Source organism: Coturnix japonica, chromosome 7 (assembly GCF_001577835.2).
Source record: "Coturnix japonica isolate 7356 chromosome 7, Coturnix japonica 2.1, whole genome shotgun sequence".
Lineage (NCBI taxonomy): Eukaryota > Metazoa > Chordata > Aves > Galliformes > Phasianidae > Coturnix > Coturnix japonica.
In genome coordinates this window covers 29,089,745-29,111,041 of record NC_029522.1, presented here as the reverse complement: position 1 = coordinate 29,111,041, position 21,297 = coordinate 29,089,745, and the positions used below count along the sequence as shown (strand labels likewise).

General features: G+C 33.7%; 1 protein-coding gene across 8 annotated transcripts in view; it reads left to right on the top strand.

Moving 5' to 3' along the window:
- LRP1B (LDL receptor related protein 1B) overlaps positions 1-21,297 on the top strand; it is a 547,576-nt gene that overhangs the window by 393,153 nt on the left and 133,126 nt on the right. For all 8 annotated transcript variants that reach the window (XM_015869154.2, XM_015869156.2, XM_015869155.2 and 5 more), the window contains 10 exons: positions 944-1,189; positions 4,670-4,867; positions 5,411-5,615; positions 6,091-6,255; positions 7,307-7,551; positions 14,044-14,175; positions 15,999-16,226; positions 18,345-18,519; positions 18,756-18,850; positions 19,835-19,984. In XM_015869154.2, the coding sequence (XP_015724640.1) occupies positions 944-1,189; positions 4,670-4,867; positions 5,411-5,615; positions 6,091-6,255; positions 7,307-7,551; positions 14,044-14,175; positions 15,999-16,226; positions 18,345-18,519; positions 18,756-18,850; positions 19,835-19,984 (1,839 nt within the window). The remainder of the gene's footprint in view (positions 1-943; positions 1,190-4,669; positions 4,868-5,410; positions 5,616-6,090; positions 6,256-7,306; positions 7,552-14,043; positions 14,176-15,998; positions 16,227-18,344; positions 18,520-18,755; positions 18,851-19,834; positions 19,985-21,297) is intronic.

The window sequence follows — 21,297 nt, the reverse complement described above, 5'->3', positions numbered from 1 at the left end:
CATTTTTCTGATTCCTTATCTGTCATAATACTTTCTTTCAACTAAAAGTTCTCATGTTAACCTTAGGGAACTTTTATAACAGTATCTTATGTGAGATTTTTGTTGTTGGTTTTTTTTTTTTTTTAAATTATACTGTTTTTCTAATTGAATGAATTTTCTGTTTTTTACAAATAAGGGAAAACGTGGCTTCTTACGTAAGTCTTTCTTTTCCTGGAGATAAACAATATAGGGATCTATAATATCTATGAAATTACTGAAACTAATGTGCAGTTCTCTCAAATTACAAAGGCTAGGTTAACAGAATCCTGTATGTAAGTGATTGTGAAGAAATGTATTTGTATGTCTAGAAGTTAACATGTCTCCTTGAAGGTAACAGCACAGATAAGGATATCTTGATTTTTTTTATTACTACTATTATTACCATTATTTTTAATTCTTACTTGTACATGTTTCTTCAGTAATGACTTGCCTGCAATTTAGATACATCTGACTGTTGAAGCCTTCCTAAACCTAGAAGTTCAAGTAGTTGGAGGCAAGGAAAGTATTTCTGAAAGCATTTGTGTGCTTAATTCTCTGTGCATCGACCTTTAGCACTTGGTCACTTCTGGAGTTGGGATATTGGTTTGAAATGGTCTTTGGGCTAACTCGTTATGGATACTTCTTAAGTCGGTGAAATATACGTGAAAGTCTGGGAAAATATATACATCTATTTTATATCTGCCATGCTAAAGTTTTGAAAATTTGTAGTAAAGATACCATGCTAAGGACTTAGAAATTCTGTAGTTTTAAAATAAATTCAATAAGCTGTTTAGCAGATTTAAAATTGTTTACTCTTCTTAGGAGCTTTTCCTGCATTTAGTAGACTTTGTGTCTTTCAGAAGTTTGCAGTATAACGGACAATCCTTGCAGCCCTTAACGCCCTTATTTCTCCACGTTCTTTCAGATGAATGTTCGCTTAATAATGGTGGATGTAGTCATCAATGTTCTGTGGTTCCTGGAGGAAGAATTGTGTGCTCATGCCCTGCAGGATTCAATCTCAGTGTAGACAACAAAACTTGTGAAATTATGGATTATTGCACAAAGCACCTTAAATGTAGTCAAGTATGTGAGCAGCACAAAAATAATGTGAAATGCTCATGTTATGAAGGCTGGAAGCTCAGTAAGGATGGAGAAAATTGCATTAGTACTGGTAAGCTGAAACTGAGTTGACTTTCACTCTTCCAGACATCAATTAGGTATAAATTTAGTGTGAGTGGGTGTTTTTTTCATCTCACTTTTAATTTGAATATAGACTTTGCTTATGCTAGATCGTCATGAAGTTGCTCCCTTTGGGCACTACTGGACCTTGGGTATCTATTGACAGTTCTCTCTGTGCATCTCCAGAACCTTTCCCAACTTCCATGATATTTGTTTTCATTTCTTTGGGACTCCCTCCTGAGTTACCCAGACTATGAAGTCCATGTATGGAAGTACAGTTCCACTAGTGATCAGCCTCCTGCTGGTGATTTCACATCTTTCCATATATTGGAGTGTGTGCTGACTTTTGGTTCAGGTGTTACCTAAACTTACTGTTAGCCTGTATTAGCTGTAGGTCATAGCAAACTTTTAATTCAGAGTTCAAAATGTTAATTGAAAATATATGCACTCACACAAGAAATTATCTTCTTTCAGTTAGTACTCACAGAATAAGCCATTTTTTAACCTATAATATTTCGGTACTAGATTTTGTCATTGATAAACCAGTTCAGTTCACTAACCAGAAGAAATAGAACATAAGCCAGAGCAGCAAAGGAGAATGCATTCCCTTCATTTTTTAGTACTTTGTTCAGAAGTACATCTCAGAAACTGTTAGGGGTTTATTAAGCTCAGTGTGAATGTGAGTGAAATGGATACTGTCGTAACATTAGTACTTTCCTGCATGAAGTTGAAAATAACATAGATGTTCAAAGTATCACTTTAGGACTGTTATGTACTTATTTCTTGATATTATCTTATTCACACTGAGTCAAAATGTCTTCAAAACTATTTTACAATTTATTTGGATATCTCATAATTGAACAGGTTTTATAATTAAGATATTCCTCATTTATTACAGATACTCAGCATTTCCTCGGGTGAATTACAGGAAAAAAATGTAAATCACTGAGTGAGAAATAAAAGTTTCTCATTTCAAATCACTTGGAATAATTTACTAGCTAGCAGTCAGCTTAACTGTCTGCATTTCAGAAAATATGGGAAATTCTAATTCTTCTGCTTCAACCTTGCTTGACCTAATTTGTATAACATTTTAGCGCTACATAACGGTTGTAATGAAGTCCACGTTGCATGTAGTAGAAATATTTCTCTTTTCTGAAACAACAAACAAAAACAATTTAGTTTTGTATCCTGAATGTTGCATTAATGAGCTCTTAACAAATGCTTTAAAATTGAATGCCTTGCTGAAGAGAAATTTTCTTAATATTTTAAAGAACTTTCTATTAACCCACTGGGGAACATCATTTAAAGAAAGTCTTTGTCACAGTAATTGTTGTTATAGTATGTAAATAATTGCTACTACATGAAATTGGTTATACATTTTGCTCAGCTATCACTCAGCTATGCTGATGTGTGACTCTCAGATCACACATCACTGACATGTTACTGTGGCCTGTATGTCCAAAATGTTGTTGTTCTCCATTCAAATTCTTATCTTATTGCATTGCTTTCATGTTTTTGACCCTTGACCAGTCACATTTATTTTTTCACTATCATTTTTGAACATTCGGAAAACACATTCTTACTGGGTTACAGGAATGAAAGGATTAAAAGAATTGTAAAAAGTTGTTAATAATGTTATAGAGGAAGGCTTCTAACAAGCACTAAAGCGAGCAACAATTACCAATATTTGAAACCTAAGAGGGGGAAAAAATACAGTACTAATAAAATATACTCTCTTTGCTGAAAAGTAAGAAAATTGAGTCTAAGGCTGTTTAGCTTTTCTTAGGCCCAGGAGATATTTCTGCTTAATATTTACTGGCTGTTGGTGAGAATCTAAAGTTACAAATTGATTTTTACAGATTCTGTCAGACAATTTAATGTTAAATATATGATCTGAGACTGGAGATGTCAGCTAATATAAAGAAAAGTGGTACTGTTCCTTATAAACCATAAAGACTATATCCTAATGCCATCAAAGCAGCAGGAAAATAATTCCGTATCAAATAAGACGTGTGCGTTTACAGTCAATAATAATTTTAGTTTATTTCATTTAAAGGAATGGTGAATACTCCAAAGGATAGAAACTAATACATTAATTGTTGACTGTTTAAATTGCATTTTGTAAACCAGTCAAGGAATCCCAATTTTGATCTCTTTTGTGCGATTTATGATCTTAAAAATTTCCATTGTGCTTAAGATCTGTGTGTGAGATTTTATGTGAATGTTAAATAAAGGCTTATAGTTTTGTCTACTAGGTCCCTCCCCAGCAATGCCAAATGCCATCAGTAATGCAAGATGGTATAAAATAATTCTTACTATAGCTGTGTTTGTTTGGAAATCTCTTGAACTGGGAGACAATGCACAATGTGTTAGATCAGTGACCAGTAATTCTTCTTATGGGAGGAAAAAAGAAAATTCAGAAGAAAAATATTAGTTAGCCCTCTGCTAATTTTTAGTTCTAGAGTTTATATAGACTGTATCTATATGCCAACACTTAGTTACAAATTTAGGTGAACTCCAAAACACACAGTTCATGTTTCATTTAAAAAGTGACCTTAAATATATTCTAAGCTTTAAGACCTCAACTGCGTATGTGTGTGTATATATATATATATATGCATATATATATTCTTTTATGTTACTGGATGCATACTTGGAAAAAAAGAATGATCTGATTTTTTATTCTAAATTGCTTTTAGCTGTTATTAGAATCCATTCTGTTAGAATTTCCAACTGTCTTGTGATATTAAAAAGGAAAAGGAGAAAGAAAAGAAGATCTAATCTTTTTTCTCGTTGTTTGTTTTATTAACACAGCTATTAGCTTGAAATCTTCACCTCACATAAACTCAATTAAAAAAAAACAATAGAAAACAATTTTATAATGTGGTTTACCTACACAGTAATTGTTTATGTATATTTATGTGTATAAGGATATAAGCTTATGGGAGCAAATTTAACATCATTTGAATAGCAAAAAAAGAATTGGTTCAGCGGTAATTGGTGTGGTGTCTCAGTAAGTGTATAAAATGCTTATTTCCTTCACTTCGGTTTTAAATGAAAAAGGGTTGTGTATATTTATTTTAGTACTTTTTATTCCCAATTAATTTTCTTTTTGAATGATATAAAATAATATTTTTTTTTCTAAGTCTTTTGAGAAAATTGTTTATTTTATAACTTGAGACTTACAAGGTCTAGTTATGGAACAATTTGTGGTGTAGCTATAAAACATATTTCAGTAGTTGAGTGTGATATCCCCAATTGCAATGTTTGGTATCTCTTGTACAGATGAAAGATAATGTTAGATATAGTAGAGAAGTGAGATGTTTATGGGACTAAAATATAAATTTGAAAGACACTCCATCAGGAAGTTAATTGCCTTAATACTCTGTTCTTATTCCACTTGTCATTTATAGCAATGTATAACAATTTTTTCTTTATTATTCTTTTGAAACATGTAATCTTCTGCTTCCAGATCCATTTGAAGCTTTCATAATTTTTTCTATTCGACATGAGATCAGAAAAATTGATCTTCACAAACGTGACTACAGCCTTTTAGTTCCTGGTTTAAGAAATACAATAGCACTTGATTTTCATTTCAGTCAGAGCTTACTGTACTGGACAGATGTGGTGGAGGACAAAATTTACAGAGGCAAGCTTTCTGATACTGGAGGTATGGATTTAATCTTTAATTTCTTAAGAGTAAAGACAACCGCAGTTACAGAATACTGAACATCCTGAATTGTTATTGAGAGCAAAATCTTTTTCCTCCTTTTTGCTTGATTGAATTAAAAATGAAAGTAGATCTGCATAAGTTTTGTCTGTTATTTTCATTAGAGAACAGAGCATGAGCACATCCTTCACAGACAGTGCAAAATTGGTCCCTAATAACAGGGCATGGGTATGTCAGCAGTGGGACTCCATGTGAGATTGTTCCTTCATTGGAATTTCTAGGGCTCTACTTAGTAAACCATCAAGGAATAAAACTTCTCTATTTCTATAGAATGAAGTTTATTTATGCAGTGCAAGCAGTATGGTTATTTACAGTAGTCTATTACTTTAGCAAAGACAAAATGTCATGTGGAATGAAAGCTTATGGATATCCATCAGATGAATTGAGGATTTACTCCAAGAGCGTATGATACACTTGTATGTCTATGTACACTTTATTAGACTCTATATTAGTTTTTTTTAAGACTCTCTCTCTCTTTTTGAGGTGTAAGTGCCATTGAGGTGGTAGTACAACATGGTCTGGCCACACCTGAAGGTCTTACTGTAGACTGGATTGCAGGAAACATATACTGGATAGACAGCAATCTGGACCAAATAGAAGTTGCAAAGCTAGATGGTACTTTGCGAACAACGTTAATAGCAGGAGCTATGGAACATCCAAGAGCTATTGCTTTGGATCCCAGATATGGGTAATTGTAAAATGATTAAATATTTTAAATATATTTTAAATATAGAGGTTTAAATGCAAGATTGCTTTATTACCGTTTTTGTGAATTATAATATCTTAACTTGTTTGTAATTTTTGAAAGCATATAAGTGAAATACCAGCTGTTACAATGTAGTGTGGGCACCATAAGTGTTAAGAAAGGGTAAATCAAAAGATACTATTTGTTTACAAAATACTTTCTCTCATTGTGTGATATTTTTTCCTTTGATTTTTTATTTTTTCAATGTGGATGGTGGTAACTGGCCCATTTTGTGCCCTTGTGCAACATGTAGTGTGTACTGCTGTTCACAAGCACTAAATAGAATGTTGTTTTCATTTAATTTAAAAAATATAATTGTATCTTCTTTCCTATTTATTTATTTGTTTGTTAAACCATTTAAAATTCTCTCACATGCTTCAAATATGTTATTATATCTGTTTTATTTTCCTCTCACTAGAATTCTATTTTGGACAGACTGGGATGCAAATTTTCCTCGCATTGAATCTGCTTCTATGAGCGGAGCAGAAAGAAAGATCATATATAAAGATATGGATACTGGAGCCTGGCCTAACGGCCTTACAGTGGATCACTTTGAAAAAAGAATAGTATGGACAGATGCCAGGTAAAGTAATAACAGTGTTCTTGGTTATTTACTTTATAAATCCTCATTCTTAGATATAGAAATGTGAACTACATTGTAAGTGCAATATGGCTATGTGCTATATGTACATAAAGAGTCTTGCGTGCAAATGGATCTTATGTGCATTTCTTTCATTGCATTGCTATTATAAATAATTTCTGTTTCAGTTATTTGTCCTCTACAGTTTTTGGTGGATAGTTGTTGACTATGAGATTTTGTCAATATACGGCTTTGTGGAAGTACATTTCATAACTAGTGGATGAATACATTGGGTTTAATTACGAAAGGTTCTATGAGAAATTCCACCTCTTTTCCTGAGGAAAAAAAGAAAGGTCTTCAAATTACCTACAGTCAGGGCCCTGAGTGCATTAGCAGATCATAATGGCCATGACCAGACTTCCCAGGAACTACCTCTGCATGTCCTGCTTGTACCCATGTGCCCACTTCAGCCTAACCACAGCACTGCCTGTTGGCAGACCCTGTTTATCCAGACCTTAACCCACAACTGACTTCCTTTCCTGTCTCATCACCAGAAATATGTCTGACGAACTGGACTGTTGGCTGAATCTGATTGATACCACTGGGTTTTGTTCTGTTTCCCTTACTCTGGGGCAGTGGAATGTGGCCTGGATAGTGAGTCTTCTGCCCTGCCAGCTGTATTCCTGGCCCCTGGTTTTCCGTGACTTAAAAAAAATAGTTGACTGTTAGTCAATGACACCAATACACAGAAGACCTAAGCAATTCAGTGTTTCTTTCCCTTAGGTTCATCTGAATGGAAACTTCCCTGCTGCATTTTCACATTGTGAAATTAAATTTGACTTTTAAAAGCACTGCACAGGCAAAACATTTCACATCCTAGTTAGAAAATTAAGGTGAACTAAATCAAGCCTGAAGCTGATGTTTGCTCTCTAAACTTCTTTTTGGTCTTACCAGTGTAAGGGCAAGGTCTTAAAACATCTTGCTCCATGGTGTCATGATGGTTCTGTGGTGTCTTTTATTTTCATATAATCTGAAGTTTGGCTTTATCTTGTAGATCAGATGCCATTTATTCTGCATTATATGATGGAACCGGCATGATAGAGATTATACGGGGTCATGAATATCTTTCTCACCCCTTTGCTGTTTCTTTGTATGGGAGCGAAGTATATTGGACAGATTGGCGGACCAATACGCTTGCAAAAGCCAATAAATGGACTGGCCAGAATGTCAGCGTTATACAAAAAACAAGTGCTCAGCCCTTCGATCTTCAGATATATCACCCAAGTCGTCAACCTCAAGGTGACATTTGAACAACTGTTATTCATGAGAGGGAAAAAATAATATACATATCACAATATATGCATATTGATTTGCCTTTAACTGTTTATTTTTACTTAAATGTTATTTTCAGCATGGGTGTTACTTGGGTGCTCAAGGAATCTTTATTCAAACTAGAGACAGTGTGAGATTGAGATTGCTGTCTGTAATTATGGCCCATTTGGAATCTTGTTCTTGATCTGATAGAAATGAAGAGCAGTATATGATTTAAAAGTTTCCAAGTTAATATTGTTTTAAACTGAAGGAGTTGATCTAATAAAAGCAAACATCTGTTGGCTGTCCTATGCCTCTAAGGGAAGGTGAATTTTTCTGTGAAGTAAACTGTGTATGTAACTTTTATTAGTAAATATACTATCTGAATTTTTAAAAGGATAGTGACTCGAATTGTGGATGCCTTCTCCTTGGAGGTGTTCAAGGCCAGGTTGGATGGGGCCCTTGGCAGCCTTGTCTAGTGTTAGATATGGAAGTTGGTGGCCCTACGTGCGGCAGAGGGGTTGGATCTTGATGATTCTTTAGGTCCTTTCCAACCCAAGCCGTTCTATGATTAATTTCCATGTAAATATAGGGAAGGAAAAATACCACGGGAGGGTGAAGGCAAGTAGTCACAGAATGTTGTGTGGTCTCTGGATAAATTTCAATACTCGTTCCAGAAAGTTAGTGGCAATAAAAACTCATATGAAACTTGCATCAGTTTCTTAGAATGTTTTACTCAGTATATTAAGATACATTTTTAAGGAGCATTCACCTGTGTATCACTTGAAATTGCTGGGTTTTTGCTATGCTTTTTAATTAGTCACTTTCTACACTTTGGTGTCTGAGGACCTGTGTCCTATATTCAGTGTTTTCATGATAACAGAAGAGTTTCTTTTAGCCTTTTCTTTCTGTAAGGTAAAAAAAAAAAACAAAAAACAAACACAGGTATTTTCTGCTGGGACTGGGGCCAGGCAACGTCTTGTGAGATTATCTGACTTTAGGGGGGAGACTTTAGATACCTAGGGTGATGCTATTCAGCATTCCATAGTCACTGATATCTTGCCCTAAGCAAAGGTATGAGCTGTAGAAGTTTTAAACTGTAATTTTACAGTATCAAGAAATAACAAGTTATGAAGCTGCAGATTTTATTTTATGATTTAGAGTACACCATATTCCGATTTATCATTGGCCTGTGGAGTATGATTTAAATAATGATCTTTCAATAGAAGCAATTTTTTTCTACACATCCACTGGATGTTAAGTGAAATTTTATTACAGCTAGAGGAATATTGTTATGTTACTGGATTCTATCTTAATTAGTCTTCTGAATTTGTAGCAACATACAGTAAATGAAACAAGATTGCATGCAGATTAGAATTCCAAAATGGAGAGAATCCCTCCCTTTTATCTTACTTTAACAGTAAATTTCTAATTTTTGTGAGGTTTATTCTAACGCACAGCAGCCACTGCCTAAAAATACCACTGCTTTTGGGTTTTTCTTTATGGTTTGTGCCCTGTTATTGCACAGTTTTCTATTCCTTTACATCTGCGTTTCTTATCTGCTTAGTATATCAGTATGCTTGTTGAAAGTCAGGCACGTCATGTACTTTGCGTTCCTGATGTTAAGCTAGTATCATTAATTTTAGTTTTCTCTTTTCATGTTTGGCTTCTTTTTTTGTTGCACTCTTTCATCTCAAACTGTGTACTCTCCTGTAGCTGCCAGCTTTCTTGCAGACTTCTGTTTGAAAGGGAAATGTGAAATTTTTACTTGTAAATGTGAACAGCCTGATTTTCATTTAGCTTTAAATGAAACCCAATCTCTTGGTTGGCTAAGCTGGGTATGGGTGGGAGGAAGGAGAAACATAGAGATCTGTTAACAAGACCTTGAGAACTGCCGTAAATCTATCATAATTTATGTAGTATAGCATCGTGAAGAACCGAGCCAACTTTAAAGCTACTCGCATTTCTTGTTGTCTATTCTGCTTCATGGCAAATGTATAAATGATATGAACATATTCTGTGGTATGCTAATTTCTTTCAGCAATTAAATGTGAATTTAAAATAATTAATTTAGGCAAAAAACATGTATTTTAGAAGTAATGCATTTTCTGATCAGTTCTTAGCTTGCAAATTCTAATGACTAATGCTGAATTAATTGGATACAAACAGGTATTTTAACTTGACCATGTACAGCGGAAGGATCCCTGAACTACTGTTACAAGAAGTATTGACAGTGAACAGAGGCTTAGATCTATAACTGGTGTTAAATAAGATAGAAAGTAGACTGTCAGCAATTTAGAAGTATCATTTTGATATAAGTGCATATATTTGAAAGTATAGGAAGAATTTACTCACGTACTTAGTCATGTTCTGCAGTTGGACTTGATAATCTTTAATCTTGATAATCTTTCTAAGCAGAGCAATTCTATGATTCTGTGTGTCTTTCAAGTAGAAGGGTTAAAAAAAAAAAAAAATCTAGCTGAAACATGTTACCAGAGAGGTAAGTCTTCAATTAGAGGCTAATATGGAGGATAAGTTGGTCCACAGTGAATGCATATTCATAGGCTGTCAGGGTAATCTGTCGGTTGTCAACTGGTAGTAGAACATCTGGAGCTATTTAAGGGTTAATGGTCAAGAAAAGTTTGTTTAATGATTTAGACAGCATTCAAGAAGACATGAAGAGTGACATATAACTGTGTGCAGTACTGTAAGAGGACTAGATTGGTAAGCAATCAGAAGTGTAAAGCAATTAAATAATGCAAAAGGCTGTCCAGTTGGATGCAAAATGCAGTTCTGTGCATTGCAGTCATCAAAAGGAAAATAATAGTTTGGTGAAAAGGATTAGTAAGGGAGTAAAGAACCACAAATAGTGCACTGTGATGCTCTATAAATCCATAGCACTCCCACATCTTAAATACTTCAAGCAGGTCATATGAGAGATTCTGAGAATTCTTGACAGACTGATTGAGAGTGTGGGAAAGATTTTTGCATGAAGACAGGTAAAATGCTGCTTCTCAAAATAGAGCTTATAGATAGGCTTCTGTGTGATGGAAGCCTGTGAAATCCTAGGTGGCGTGGAGAAGGGAAGTAAGGATTGGCTATATGGTTATTTGCAATAGAATTAGAAGGAAGGATCAGAGCTAGCAGAGGGAAATTAAAGAGAAAGTTTTGGTAGCTGAGCCTACTGTACACCTGTTTGACTTCAAGAGAATTAATTTTTAAATTAATTTTTATTAAAAAGTAAAGAATGGACTTAGCAGTTACTCAGAGAAAGCAGTATGAACATGAAAGGAATACATAGCTGTGCTGGTTTACATCATTTTTAGATTGTGGTGACATACAGTATAAAATACATAAATTTTGGTGTGGACTAATAGTACACAGACTGTTAGAACACTTTAACCATAATTCTGCCAATTGGATAGTAGTTGGATTTAGTGATCTTGGATAGTTGGACTTTAAGTTCTTTTCCAACCTAAGTGATTTGATGATCAATAACTAGTATTCCTTTTTATTTTTATCCTGTATGGTATTCTATTTAAATGGCATTCTTGAAGAGCAACTCTCCTGAGATCTCTTACAATATGTGTTTTTATGACATACTTTACAATATTGTCAAAACCCTAAATCTCGATTTTGATTACTTATTTCCTGAGACAGATGATTTATTAATGTGAATAGCCCATTAACCATTAACTTTAATCCTGAAGGGCTTGTGGAACCTTCATAATTTCAATTTATTTTTTTTAGGTTCACATTTGTAAAATATGAGTTCCTTCACCCCTGTTCCACTTCACAGCCCCAATTTTTTCCACATAATTGCTATAGTTACAAGAGAAACAATGGTGATGATAAATTAAAAATCTTTATATTAAAATTTTTGGAAAAGACAAATATAGTCATGACATAAAGATAAAAGGGAATTTATAGTTCATTAGCAGTCAAAGGAGCTATTAACTCATTACTAAATCTAAATGTTTTTATGCTGGTTGACCCAGCTGTCCTGTCAGAAATGCAGAAGTGATTAAAGAGAGGATGTAAGATGTCCTTCCCCCCCTCCCCACTAAGCTTTGGAACAGGAGGAGAAATGGAAAAGCCTGGGAGAAAGCTGCTAGTGATGATAAGAAACTCGTCATAGAAGTGTACAAGATTGTGGCTTTATGATAGAATAATAAAAATAATTGGATAGAATTTAAGGAGTCCATTAATCTGAGGCTTTGAGAATTTCATTCCTCCTGTAGTTCTGGTCAGACAAGTAATTAAAGGATTCAAGTGATGTAGATCAATCTAAGGAAGCATGCCTTGATGAGAGAGGCAAATGGTTTAGTGAGGCTAGTTTTAGTTTGCCATCTGATTTTAGTGTTTGAGTGTGAGCTATTTCCCAAGGAAATTCAAGAATCAGTCTTGTTAGGTAATTATTGTATTGTTGGCTGGTGCAGAATTAAAGAAATATATTCCAAACTAATTGATTTTGTTAATTAGAAATTTGACTTGACAAGCCCGTTCTTTTCACTTCCCTTTTCATCACTGCTAATTTTCTGTGTTGCTTTTTTGTTGTTATTTTTCTTTTCATTTTTGGAAATAGGAAAAAATACTGCTTTTCCCATTCATGTTTGAAATGTCTCTATAGGAACACTGTGGAACTGTATATGTGCAGTAATGAATGAGGATTACAAGAGTAGTTTCACTACTTTCTCTGAGCATTGTCCCCAGTCATTTCGCTTTATGCTCTTAAAAGCAATTTCAGCACATCTTGTTTAGAGGAGAATGGCATAAAGTTGCTTGAAATAAAAACGACTCTTAGGAAAGATTTTTTTCCTTTGAACAAAGTAAAAATAATTATGCATTTCAAATTATCTTTTCATATTAGGTTTTTCACTGGTGTAGTAAGTGGATCAAATCAAAAGGGGAGCATTGAATTCACTGAAATTCACTTCACAGACCCGGCTTGACACTTCAGTGCTGCTTATGTCTTCATTATACCAATGTGTTTTTTTATTCCATGCCTCCTGATTAGGAGTGTACAGTTGCTTACATTTTAATGGTATGAATAGGTTGCAAAATTAATTTCTTACTTAAAAGGACCACTTTACGACACAAAGCAAAAGCAAAGTTGCTGGGGCACCTCTCCTATGTGGAAAGGTTGAGGGAACTGGGATTGTTTAGCATGAAGAGAAGACTCCAGGGGGAGCTCATTGTGGCCTTGCGGTATTTGAAGGGAGCATATAAATAGGAGAAGGTATGACTGTTTACAAGGGTGGATAGCAATAGGACAAGGGTGTATGGTTTTAAACTAAGATGAGAGTTTTAGGTAAGATGATAGGAGGAAGTTTTTCACACAGAGGGTGGTAACGCACAGGAGCAGGTTGCCCAAGGGGGCTGTGGATGCCCCATCCCTGCAGGCATTCAAGGCCAGACTGGATGTGGCTCTGGGCAGCCTGGTCTGCTGGTTGGTAACCCTGCACATAGCAGGGGGTTGGAACTGGATGAGCATTGTAGGCCTTTTTAACTCAAGCTATTCAATGATTCTATGGAAAAAAAATAAATAAAAATCCCCCAGCATCAGGAAGTTACAATGATAGTTTTGGTGGTGGCATAAATTAAAAAGTCTGTCTATTTTATTATTTGTCTGGGAAAAGGTATTAAAGTTCATGCATCGTAGTCTTAGTGATTCTTCAAACAGAATATTCGAACTTTCTAACTATCTTGCAAAGATCTGACAGAAGATGTACCTTACACTAGCTACTGAGACAACGTTAAGAGCATGGTAGTTAAAGTAGGACCTTTTGCAATCAAATTTTAATGTCACAAAAATTGCATCACTAGCAATTATTGCTGAGTTGGCAGAAGATTCTAATATAGCTTTCTGTAATTTTTAGAAGCAGCAACTAACTAAGTACAGTTGCAGTTTCATTTACCTCTTGACTGTCCTTAACAAGGAATGTTAAAGAAAATTCTGAATAAGGCTTTTGCTCTCTCTGGTATACCAAGAGAAGAGATACAATAGTGAATAACATAATCAAATTATGTAAATATTACAATAATCACACTTTGAGCAGTTAGCTTTTTAAATGTTAAACAGCTATACATTTCAGTGAGAAATTTGAAGGAGGGGTCAGTCATAAAGATTAGACCTTAAGTAGCTACAAGCTGTTTTTAGTATTGGGATGTACATCTTGATATCTGATTGCATTTCCCATAAATGTTTATTTATCTTTATTGTTTTCCTTCAGATATAGGTGAATAAAGTGTTTCTTAGAGTTGTGATAGCAAAATTCTTGTTAAAAAAAGTTGAACTGTTAATGAACTAAAACTTCTTATGGAATCTTGTCATTTGTTTCCAGTGAAAATCAAGTGAAGCAAATTAGGATAACTACAGTGATAGTCATAAGATAATGAAAAGAAATGCAGTGTTGCAAGAAAGATGACTAGTTCTGAAGGTTGTATTTATATTTTGTGTATTTCATTATACAATTTTAGCTTCAAATCCATGTGCTGCTAATGAGGGCAGAGGTCCGTGTTCTCACATGTGTCTGATCAATCATAACAGAAGTGCTGCATGTGCATGTCCACATCTGATGAAACTTTCTTTAGACAAGAAAACGTGTTATGGTAAGTTTTTCTCCTGTGACCTGACAGTTATATTAAGCGTTTGAACTTGTCAAACTAAAATAGCCTTGGAAATAGTCTCTACAGAGCATTTTAATCATAGATTTTTAAAAGGGGCATCTTCTTTTTGGGAAGTGATAACTTACAGTCAATATATATGGGGTATATGTAACTTAGGTATTGATTACCATGGTCATTTTATCTATTGATTGTATGTATGATATGTTAGCAGAATTTAACAGAAATATTTATAGTGTAGGGTTCATTATCAGAAAGTGATGAGTCAAGTAACTTGAATAGCAAGAATATACTTAAAAGCTTAAACCTGTCTGTTCTACTAAAATTTTCTGTGCATCACTTTCAAGGATTAAGAAAATAAAAAAAAAAAACTAGGTCTGCTACAAAAGTAATGCTTCCTATTTTATGATGTTGGCCCACAGCATCAGAGGCTGGTATTGGTGGTATGGTGGTAAAAGCTGAACTTTGTCACCTGTATTCCATTGCATTTTGTTGCTGTGCCATGGATATCAGCAAAGGGCAGTCTGACAGAACAGAGTCTGACATGGAAGTGCACATGGAGCAAAAATGTGTCACTGAAGTCCTCTGCAGAAAAAAATGGCACCCACTGACGTTCATCAATCCTTGCTGAATGCTTATGAAGACCAAAGAGTGGAAATGAGCACAGTGAGGCAGTGGATGATGTGTTTCAGCAGAGGCGACAGCAGTGTGAAAGATAAGCCATGCTCTGGATGGTCATGCGTAGCTATCGCACCTCTAGATAAAGAACATTTTTACAAACTCATTTGCACAAATCAGCTAATGTTGGTGACTGTTTTGAAAACTAGTGCTTTTTAGGTGAGAACTCTCTCCATCACTTGTTACTGTGTGTCAACCGTGACACTGTGCTCACTGTATCTGTTGTAGTTTCCACAGAAATAAATAGGAGGCATTACTTTTGGAACATCCTACGTAATATGGAAAGGAAAAGTTAGACATATAGCCTTGAAGAGGAGCTTCACATATATTAATAAGTACTTTATTTTTAAATCCCTAGAAATATCAAGAAAATTTGTCCACTATCTTTTAAGACCCTGTAAAGCATTACTTTAATCAGTGCTGTTCAATAATGTTAAGGAAAACTCAAGACAAAATGTTATATTGCATCAAGAAGATTGTGGTAATGAAGTTACCTTCACAGTTTATACACAGACCTTTGCTTCAACAATTTAGACTTCTGAGATAAAAAGTAGTGTTCTGTTTTGCTTTTATTTTCTTTAATTTTTTATTTTTTTTAATTAATCAATTATTGGAAGTTTTAATTGCTGAGTTTTCTTTTTCCTGACCCTTTGCCTTTTCCTGCCTACACTTAGATTCTGATTTTTTTTTATTTATTTTTTTTACTGAGTTTTATGTGCCAAACTTTCAGTTACAGTGACAGTCTGCTCCCCTTGGGAATACCAAATATCTGGGATGATATTCTGAGCATCTGTTATGATATTCAAATGAAATTTATTTTTTATTAGGATAAGAAATTAGAAAGTTAAACTCTTCCCTTACACCTCTGTTAGATTGTATTGATTTAATAGCATAGAAACATCCTGTCCTGTACCCAGAACTAATACATTTTTCCTGTTATTTTTATGCTCTGTAACATAATTTATTTCTCAAGTAACGCTAAGTGCAGTTTTCCTGGAGTTGATAAATCATTCATACAAATTTTATTTACACATTTGCAAATGAATGACGTTTACTTTTTTTAGCAATTATGTGAAAAAGATGAGGTGATTTTTTTTTCTTTTTTTTTTTTTTTCCCTATCTTCTAACAGAAAGGAAGAAATTTCTTCTTTATGCAAGACGTTCAGAAATAAGAGGAGTGGACATAGACAATCCCTACTTCAACTTCATTACAGCCTTCACTGTTCCTGACATTGATGATGTGACGGTCATAGACTTTGATGCTGTTGAGGAGCGGTTGTATTGGACTGATGTGAAAACACAAACCATCAAGCGTGCCTTCATTAATGGCACTGGTTTAGAAACTATTATTTCAAGAGGTAAGTAACGTAATACTGAATTTAAAAGAATACTGGGTTAATGTTTGTGTGTTTTAAATTTGCTTATGTAAATGTGTTCAAATTCTTGTTAGGTATACTTTGCCTTGACATTGCATAATGCATGTAAATAATAGGGAAAAAATTGTTCAGAATTCTAGTTTATTTTTAAATGTACAATTGTATTTTTATTATTATATTTTTTGGGGGGGGCAGATATAACAATTGTCTTTGTTTTTTAAATAATATTAAAATTACATCATTGTTTAACTATGTAAATAATATAGCGAGAATTTGGGAAAAACTGTCAAGAATCATAAGGAAGCTTAATGAAACTGACTTGTGTTTCTCTCAACATTATTATTATATTCTTTAACTATTATCTAGCATTATTTCATAATTTCATCTATTTTAATTGATGTTATCTTCTGCTGTGGAGTAATTTTAATCATATTTATGAAAGGTGTAATTTATCATAGATAAAACTTACAAAATTACCACATTCTGACATTTTAAAGACTACTTAACATGCATAAATGATCTTATTTGCTAACAGTCATTTTTATACTTCTCGTAAGATCTTCAGCTTTATAAGAGTGTACCTGTGGGACACCAGTTGGATGAAGTCTCGTGCCACTGTCACAAATATACTGAAGTCGTAGTTGAATCTTTTAAAGAATATGAAATCCTCGGTTTTTCAGTTCTTCCAACCAAAAAATAAAAATGTTGGGGATAAGTTTCAAATGGGTCAAATTTGTGATGTTCCTAATGTACACTAACCACTTAACCTTAAATATATGTGGCTAGTCTGTAGCAACATCCATGTTAGTTTGTCAGCAGCAATAACTGTCAGTCACCACAACTAAATTAAGTTGATGATAGTCTACAAACTATTAACTGTAATGAAATCATCCTTGGCCTTCCTCCTCAAGATGCTGGACAATATGAAGGAATGTGCCAAGGCAGATCAACATTTTGCTATCTAGATGTTAAGCAGTGATGTTATACGCAGCTTCTAAGGCAAATATTATCATTTTGAATCAATATCTTATTAAGGAAGGCTGTTATATGCAAAGAGAATTATGAAGCAATCTCATTAACCGCATCTTACTCATGATCTACTAATACTACCTACTGTCACAATTTGGCTCCTTCCAGTAATCATGCTTTTTCTAAATGCTACAGAGCCTATTCTTGTTAATCCATAGATGTCCCATGAAAGCTGTTGCACATTTAATAGAAATTATTTGTGATAGATTCTGGGTAGAGCTGCCTGTGTTGGGCAATGCAGACCGTATAATACATTATTTCAGATTTTTTTTCATCATTTTTTCCTGTTTTGAAGTTTATATTCAGTATGATATGTTCAATAACAACACTAAATTCTTCCAGTGGCTCTCGATTTACTACAGTTTATGCCTTTATCTGTGAATACAAGCAGATTTCTTGCATCTTTGGTGAAGCTTCAAGCCTAAGATGTTTGTTGCTTCGTTTCCTTCTCATTCAAATCCTAAGTTAAAATCATCAAAGCAACATTAGATATCAGCTTCAGAAATACAAAAAATATATATATATATATACGAACACATTCTGTATAGAGCCTGTCTGGCAATAAGGAAAGAAGTAGGCTTTTAAACTAAATAATAGCTTTGTTTTAGGAAGTCTCTTAATCTTACGTACATTAAGTATGACTTAAAGTAGTATCGAGATTTTTCTTCTAGTGTTTATATTTCTGAAGTGTGATCTTTAAACTTAGTAGTTGAAGCTAACATGTTCTACATTGTTGTCTTTTAAAAATCCTCTAGAAGTGAGTAATAAATGCTCAGTTAGAAAAATGCACTACAACAACACAGCATCTGTCTGATAGTGATTTTTGGACAATAGGATTTATGGTAAATTTTCAGGAGAATTTCTTGGATTTAATACTGTTTCTGTGTTGCTTCAGTTGTATCAAGCTGAAGTGGAAAATATGATTATTCATTGTTGGCAATCATTTTAAAAACGTAACTTAGAATATTCCATGAATTTGGTTTAAAACAAAGTAGGATAAATAGTATCTTTTTCTCAAAGAAAGAGTAGTCTAGAAAAAATATCAATAGCATTGCTGTCCATTTTTTACAGATATTCAGAGCATCAGAGGTCTTGCAGTGGATTGGATATCACGTAACTTATACTGGATTAGTTCAGAATTTGATGAAACGCAAATTAATGTGGCACGTTTAGATGGTTCCTTAAAAACCTCAATCATCCATGGAATTGATAAACCTCAGTGTCTTGCAGTTCACCCAGTAAAAGGGTAAGATGTCTTTGATTCTGTTTTCTTTCAAGCTGGAATTAGATTTATTCATTTAAAAGATTTTGCTGATAATTTCTCAATTGAATATTTATTCTCCATCAAAGCCTGTTTTTAATAAAATCCTATGCTTATTACTTAATTACATAATTCTAAGTTTATGAATGTGTTTTCTCTGCTGGTGCATTAAAACTGCTGTGTACACAGAGCGACATTTTTAATATGTTTATTTTCTTCAGTAAGCTCTATTGGACTGATGGAAACACAATTAACATGGCTAACATGGATGGAAGCAACAGCAAAATTCTCTTTCAGAATCAAAAAGATCCTGTTGGTAAATATTATTTGTTTGTTTTTTATTCTACAGTACTTTAATATAAACGTTATCTTTGAACACTTTGTCATAGTATGTCACAGTGATAAAAAACATGCACAAAGGCTGTGCAGTTTCTGGATGCTGACTTTTGTAGTGAAATACAGGTTTTTTTGGTGGCATTTTTATGTTGAATGCTTAACGTGAGTTCTGGGAAAAGTCTAGTACAAAAGCACGTTATTTTGGTATGTATTGTCACAATGCCAAACATATTTCTCAGTGGAAAATTCATTCCTGCATTTTCTTCAAGATTTCTAAAAGATTAGAGTATATGAAATGTGTTATCTTTTAATTCTTTGTTTCTTTTAGAAACTTATGTTTGCTTTATTTAGTGGGTTTTTTGCAAGTATTTCTAAGTTTTCTTGCATCTAACTCCGAAGAGTTGATCATGATATTTGTTTACTATGAAACCAAATTAAAATGTGTACTGAAAGTTTATTGCTTATTGGCATTAAGTTGTGGTACTGTTGATTTTTTTTTCAGCATTTTAAGAAGTGAACTGTGCATGTAGAGAATATACTCTTTGTAGTCCTTAAACACACACAAAAAAGTTTGTTTGTTGTCTTTTGTTGTTCTTTTTTTAAGTCTGAGTGTTCATAAGTTTAAAATAAATTGTTGGGTTCTGGTTGACATTTCTTAGTAGTTAATGACCTCTCTAAGGACTTGGGTTCTTTCTCATTGCCAGATGGTCCTTTCATCAGTCACTGATTCATTTCTGCAGATGTTTGGAGAAATAAAAGGCAGAAACGTTTCAAGAAAAAATGTTTTCACTTTAAGTGGCTAAATATATTTGTGTTTTTTTTTTATTTCTTAAGTTTGGGTGGATAGCAATTACATGTATAAATGTATACGTTTTCTTGAATACACTCTTTTATGGAAAAAGCTTAATACTAAGTTTGTGTTAGGTAATAAAGCCAAAGTTAAAGTTGTATATATTAATTACAGGTTTATCGATAGATTATGTGGAGAACAAACTTTACTGGATCAGTTCAGGAAATGGAACCATTAATAGATGCAATCTGGATGGTGGTAATCTTGAAATAATAGACTCAATGAAAGAAGATTTACCAAAAGCCACAGCTTTAACCATAATGGGTAAGTCCAGTGGTAATAGCAATAACTTTCAAACAATTGCTTGCTAATTAATTATGAATCAACAAAAACTTGGGGGGGGGGGGAAACAAACAAACAAAAAACCTTACTATTTTATCGTAGGTGATACAGCCCATGTGAAACTTCTTGTGAGAGAAGTTTACACTAATGGAAGAGTTGGATTTTCATATGTCTGCTGTGTAATATTCTGGTGCTGAGTTGGTTGAAAAAAAAAGCTTTTGATTTCTCAACATTGCATATTAGAAATGTCAGGATGCAAAGGTTTTTAAACATTACAAACATAATAAAAAGTAATTAATTTAAAAGAAGGAAGTTCAGATTAAAACCATTTCCAAAACATGGATCTTAAAATTTCAGATTGAATATGTCACAGAATTTACTGTATTTCTCACGTGCTTATACGGCTCTTGGCCCTCACTGGGACTAGGATACCAAGTGTTAAGAAATTATGTCTTGACTCAGAATTAGTGGTTTATATTCTTCCAAAGATCACTAGAAATACAAATGCAATCTTTCTGCTTTTCCTTTAACTGCTTTCCTTATTTTCATACTCATTTAATTCAAACCGATTTTAATTGCTCTGGGATGCTTTTGAGAAATTCTTTTGACATCTAGATTTTTGTCGATATAGATGACACATCAAATGCTAGTCTCCTTTAAAAAGTGTTTTGCCCAGTTGATTAACCATGCACATGTGCTTTTGAAGATTACTTTAAATGATCTAAGACTGTACACACACTGTGTACGTTAAGTCATATTTTAAAGCAGTAAATGCTTGAAGAATTTTATTATGAAAATATTTAGCGTGTATTGAATCATAAATATTGTTGAAATTAGTTGGAGAGGTAAAGTTTCTCTGTATACATTCATAAACCAAGTTTTGTGTCAGAAGGAGTTATGAATGTTAATACAGAAAAATTGTCTTTCGTTGATTAGATTGTAATTCAAAACTAAATGAATAGATCTTTACTTCAGGGAGCTACTGGAGGTCTTTAATATGAAATGTTGTAAGGAATATTTTTTCTTACTGTCACTGAAATATGTATGGTGTCAAGTCTTTATCCATGATTCACAAAAGCTACAAGAGTGACAGTCCATCTGGGATATTGAATAAAGAGTTTATAGCTATCATATGAAGAAATATTTCATGCTTGTTTATGTGAAAGTAGTTTTTGCCAGTATGGAGAGGCAAGTACTTTTGCAGCTTAGCTTTTAAGCATATATATTAAGCATAAGCATATCCCTGTTATATATGCAGACTGGGAGAATAAGTCCTTGAGAGTAGCCCTGTGAAG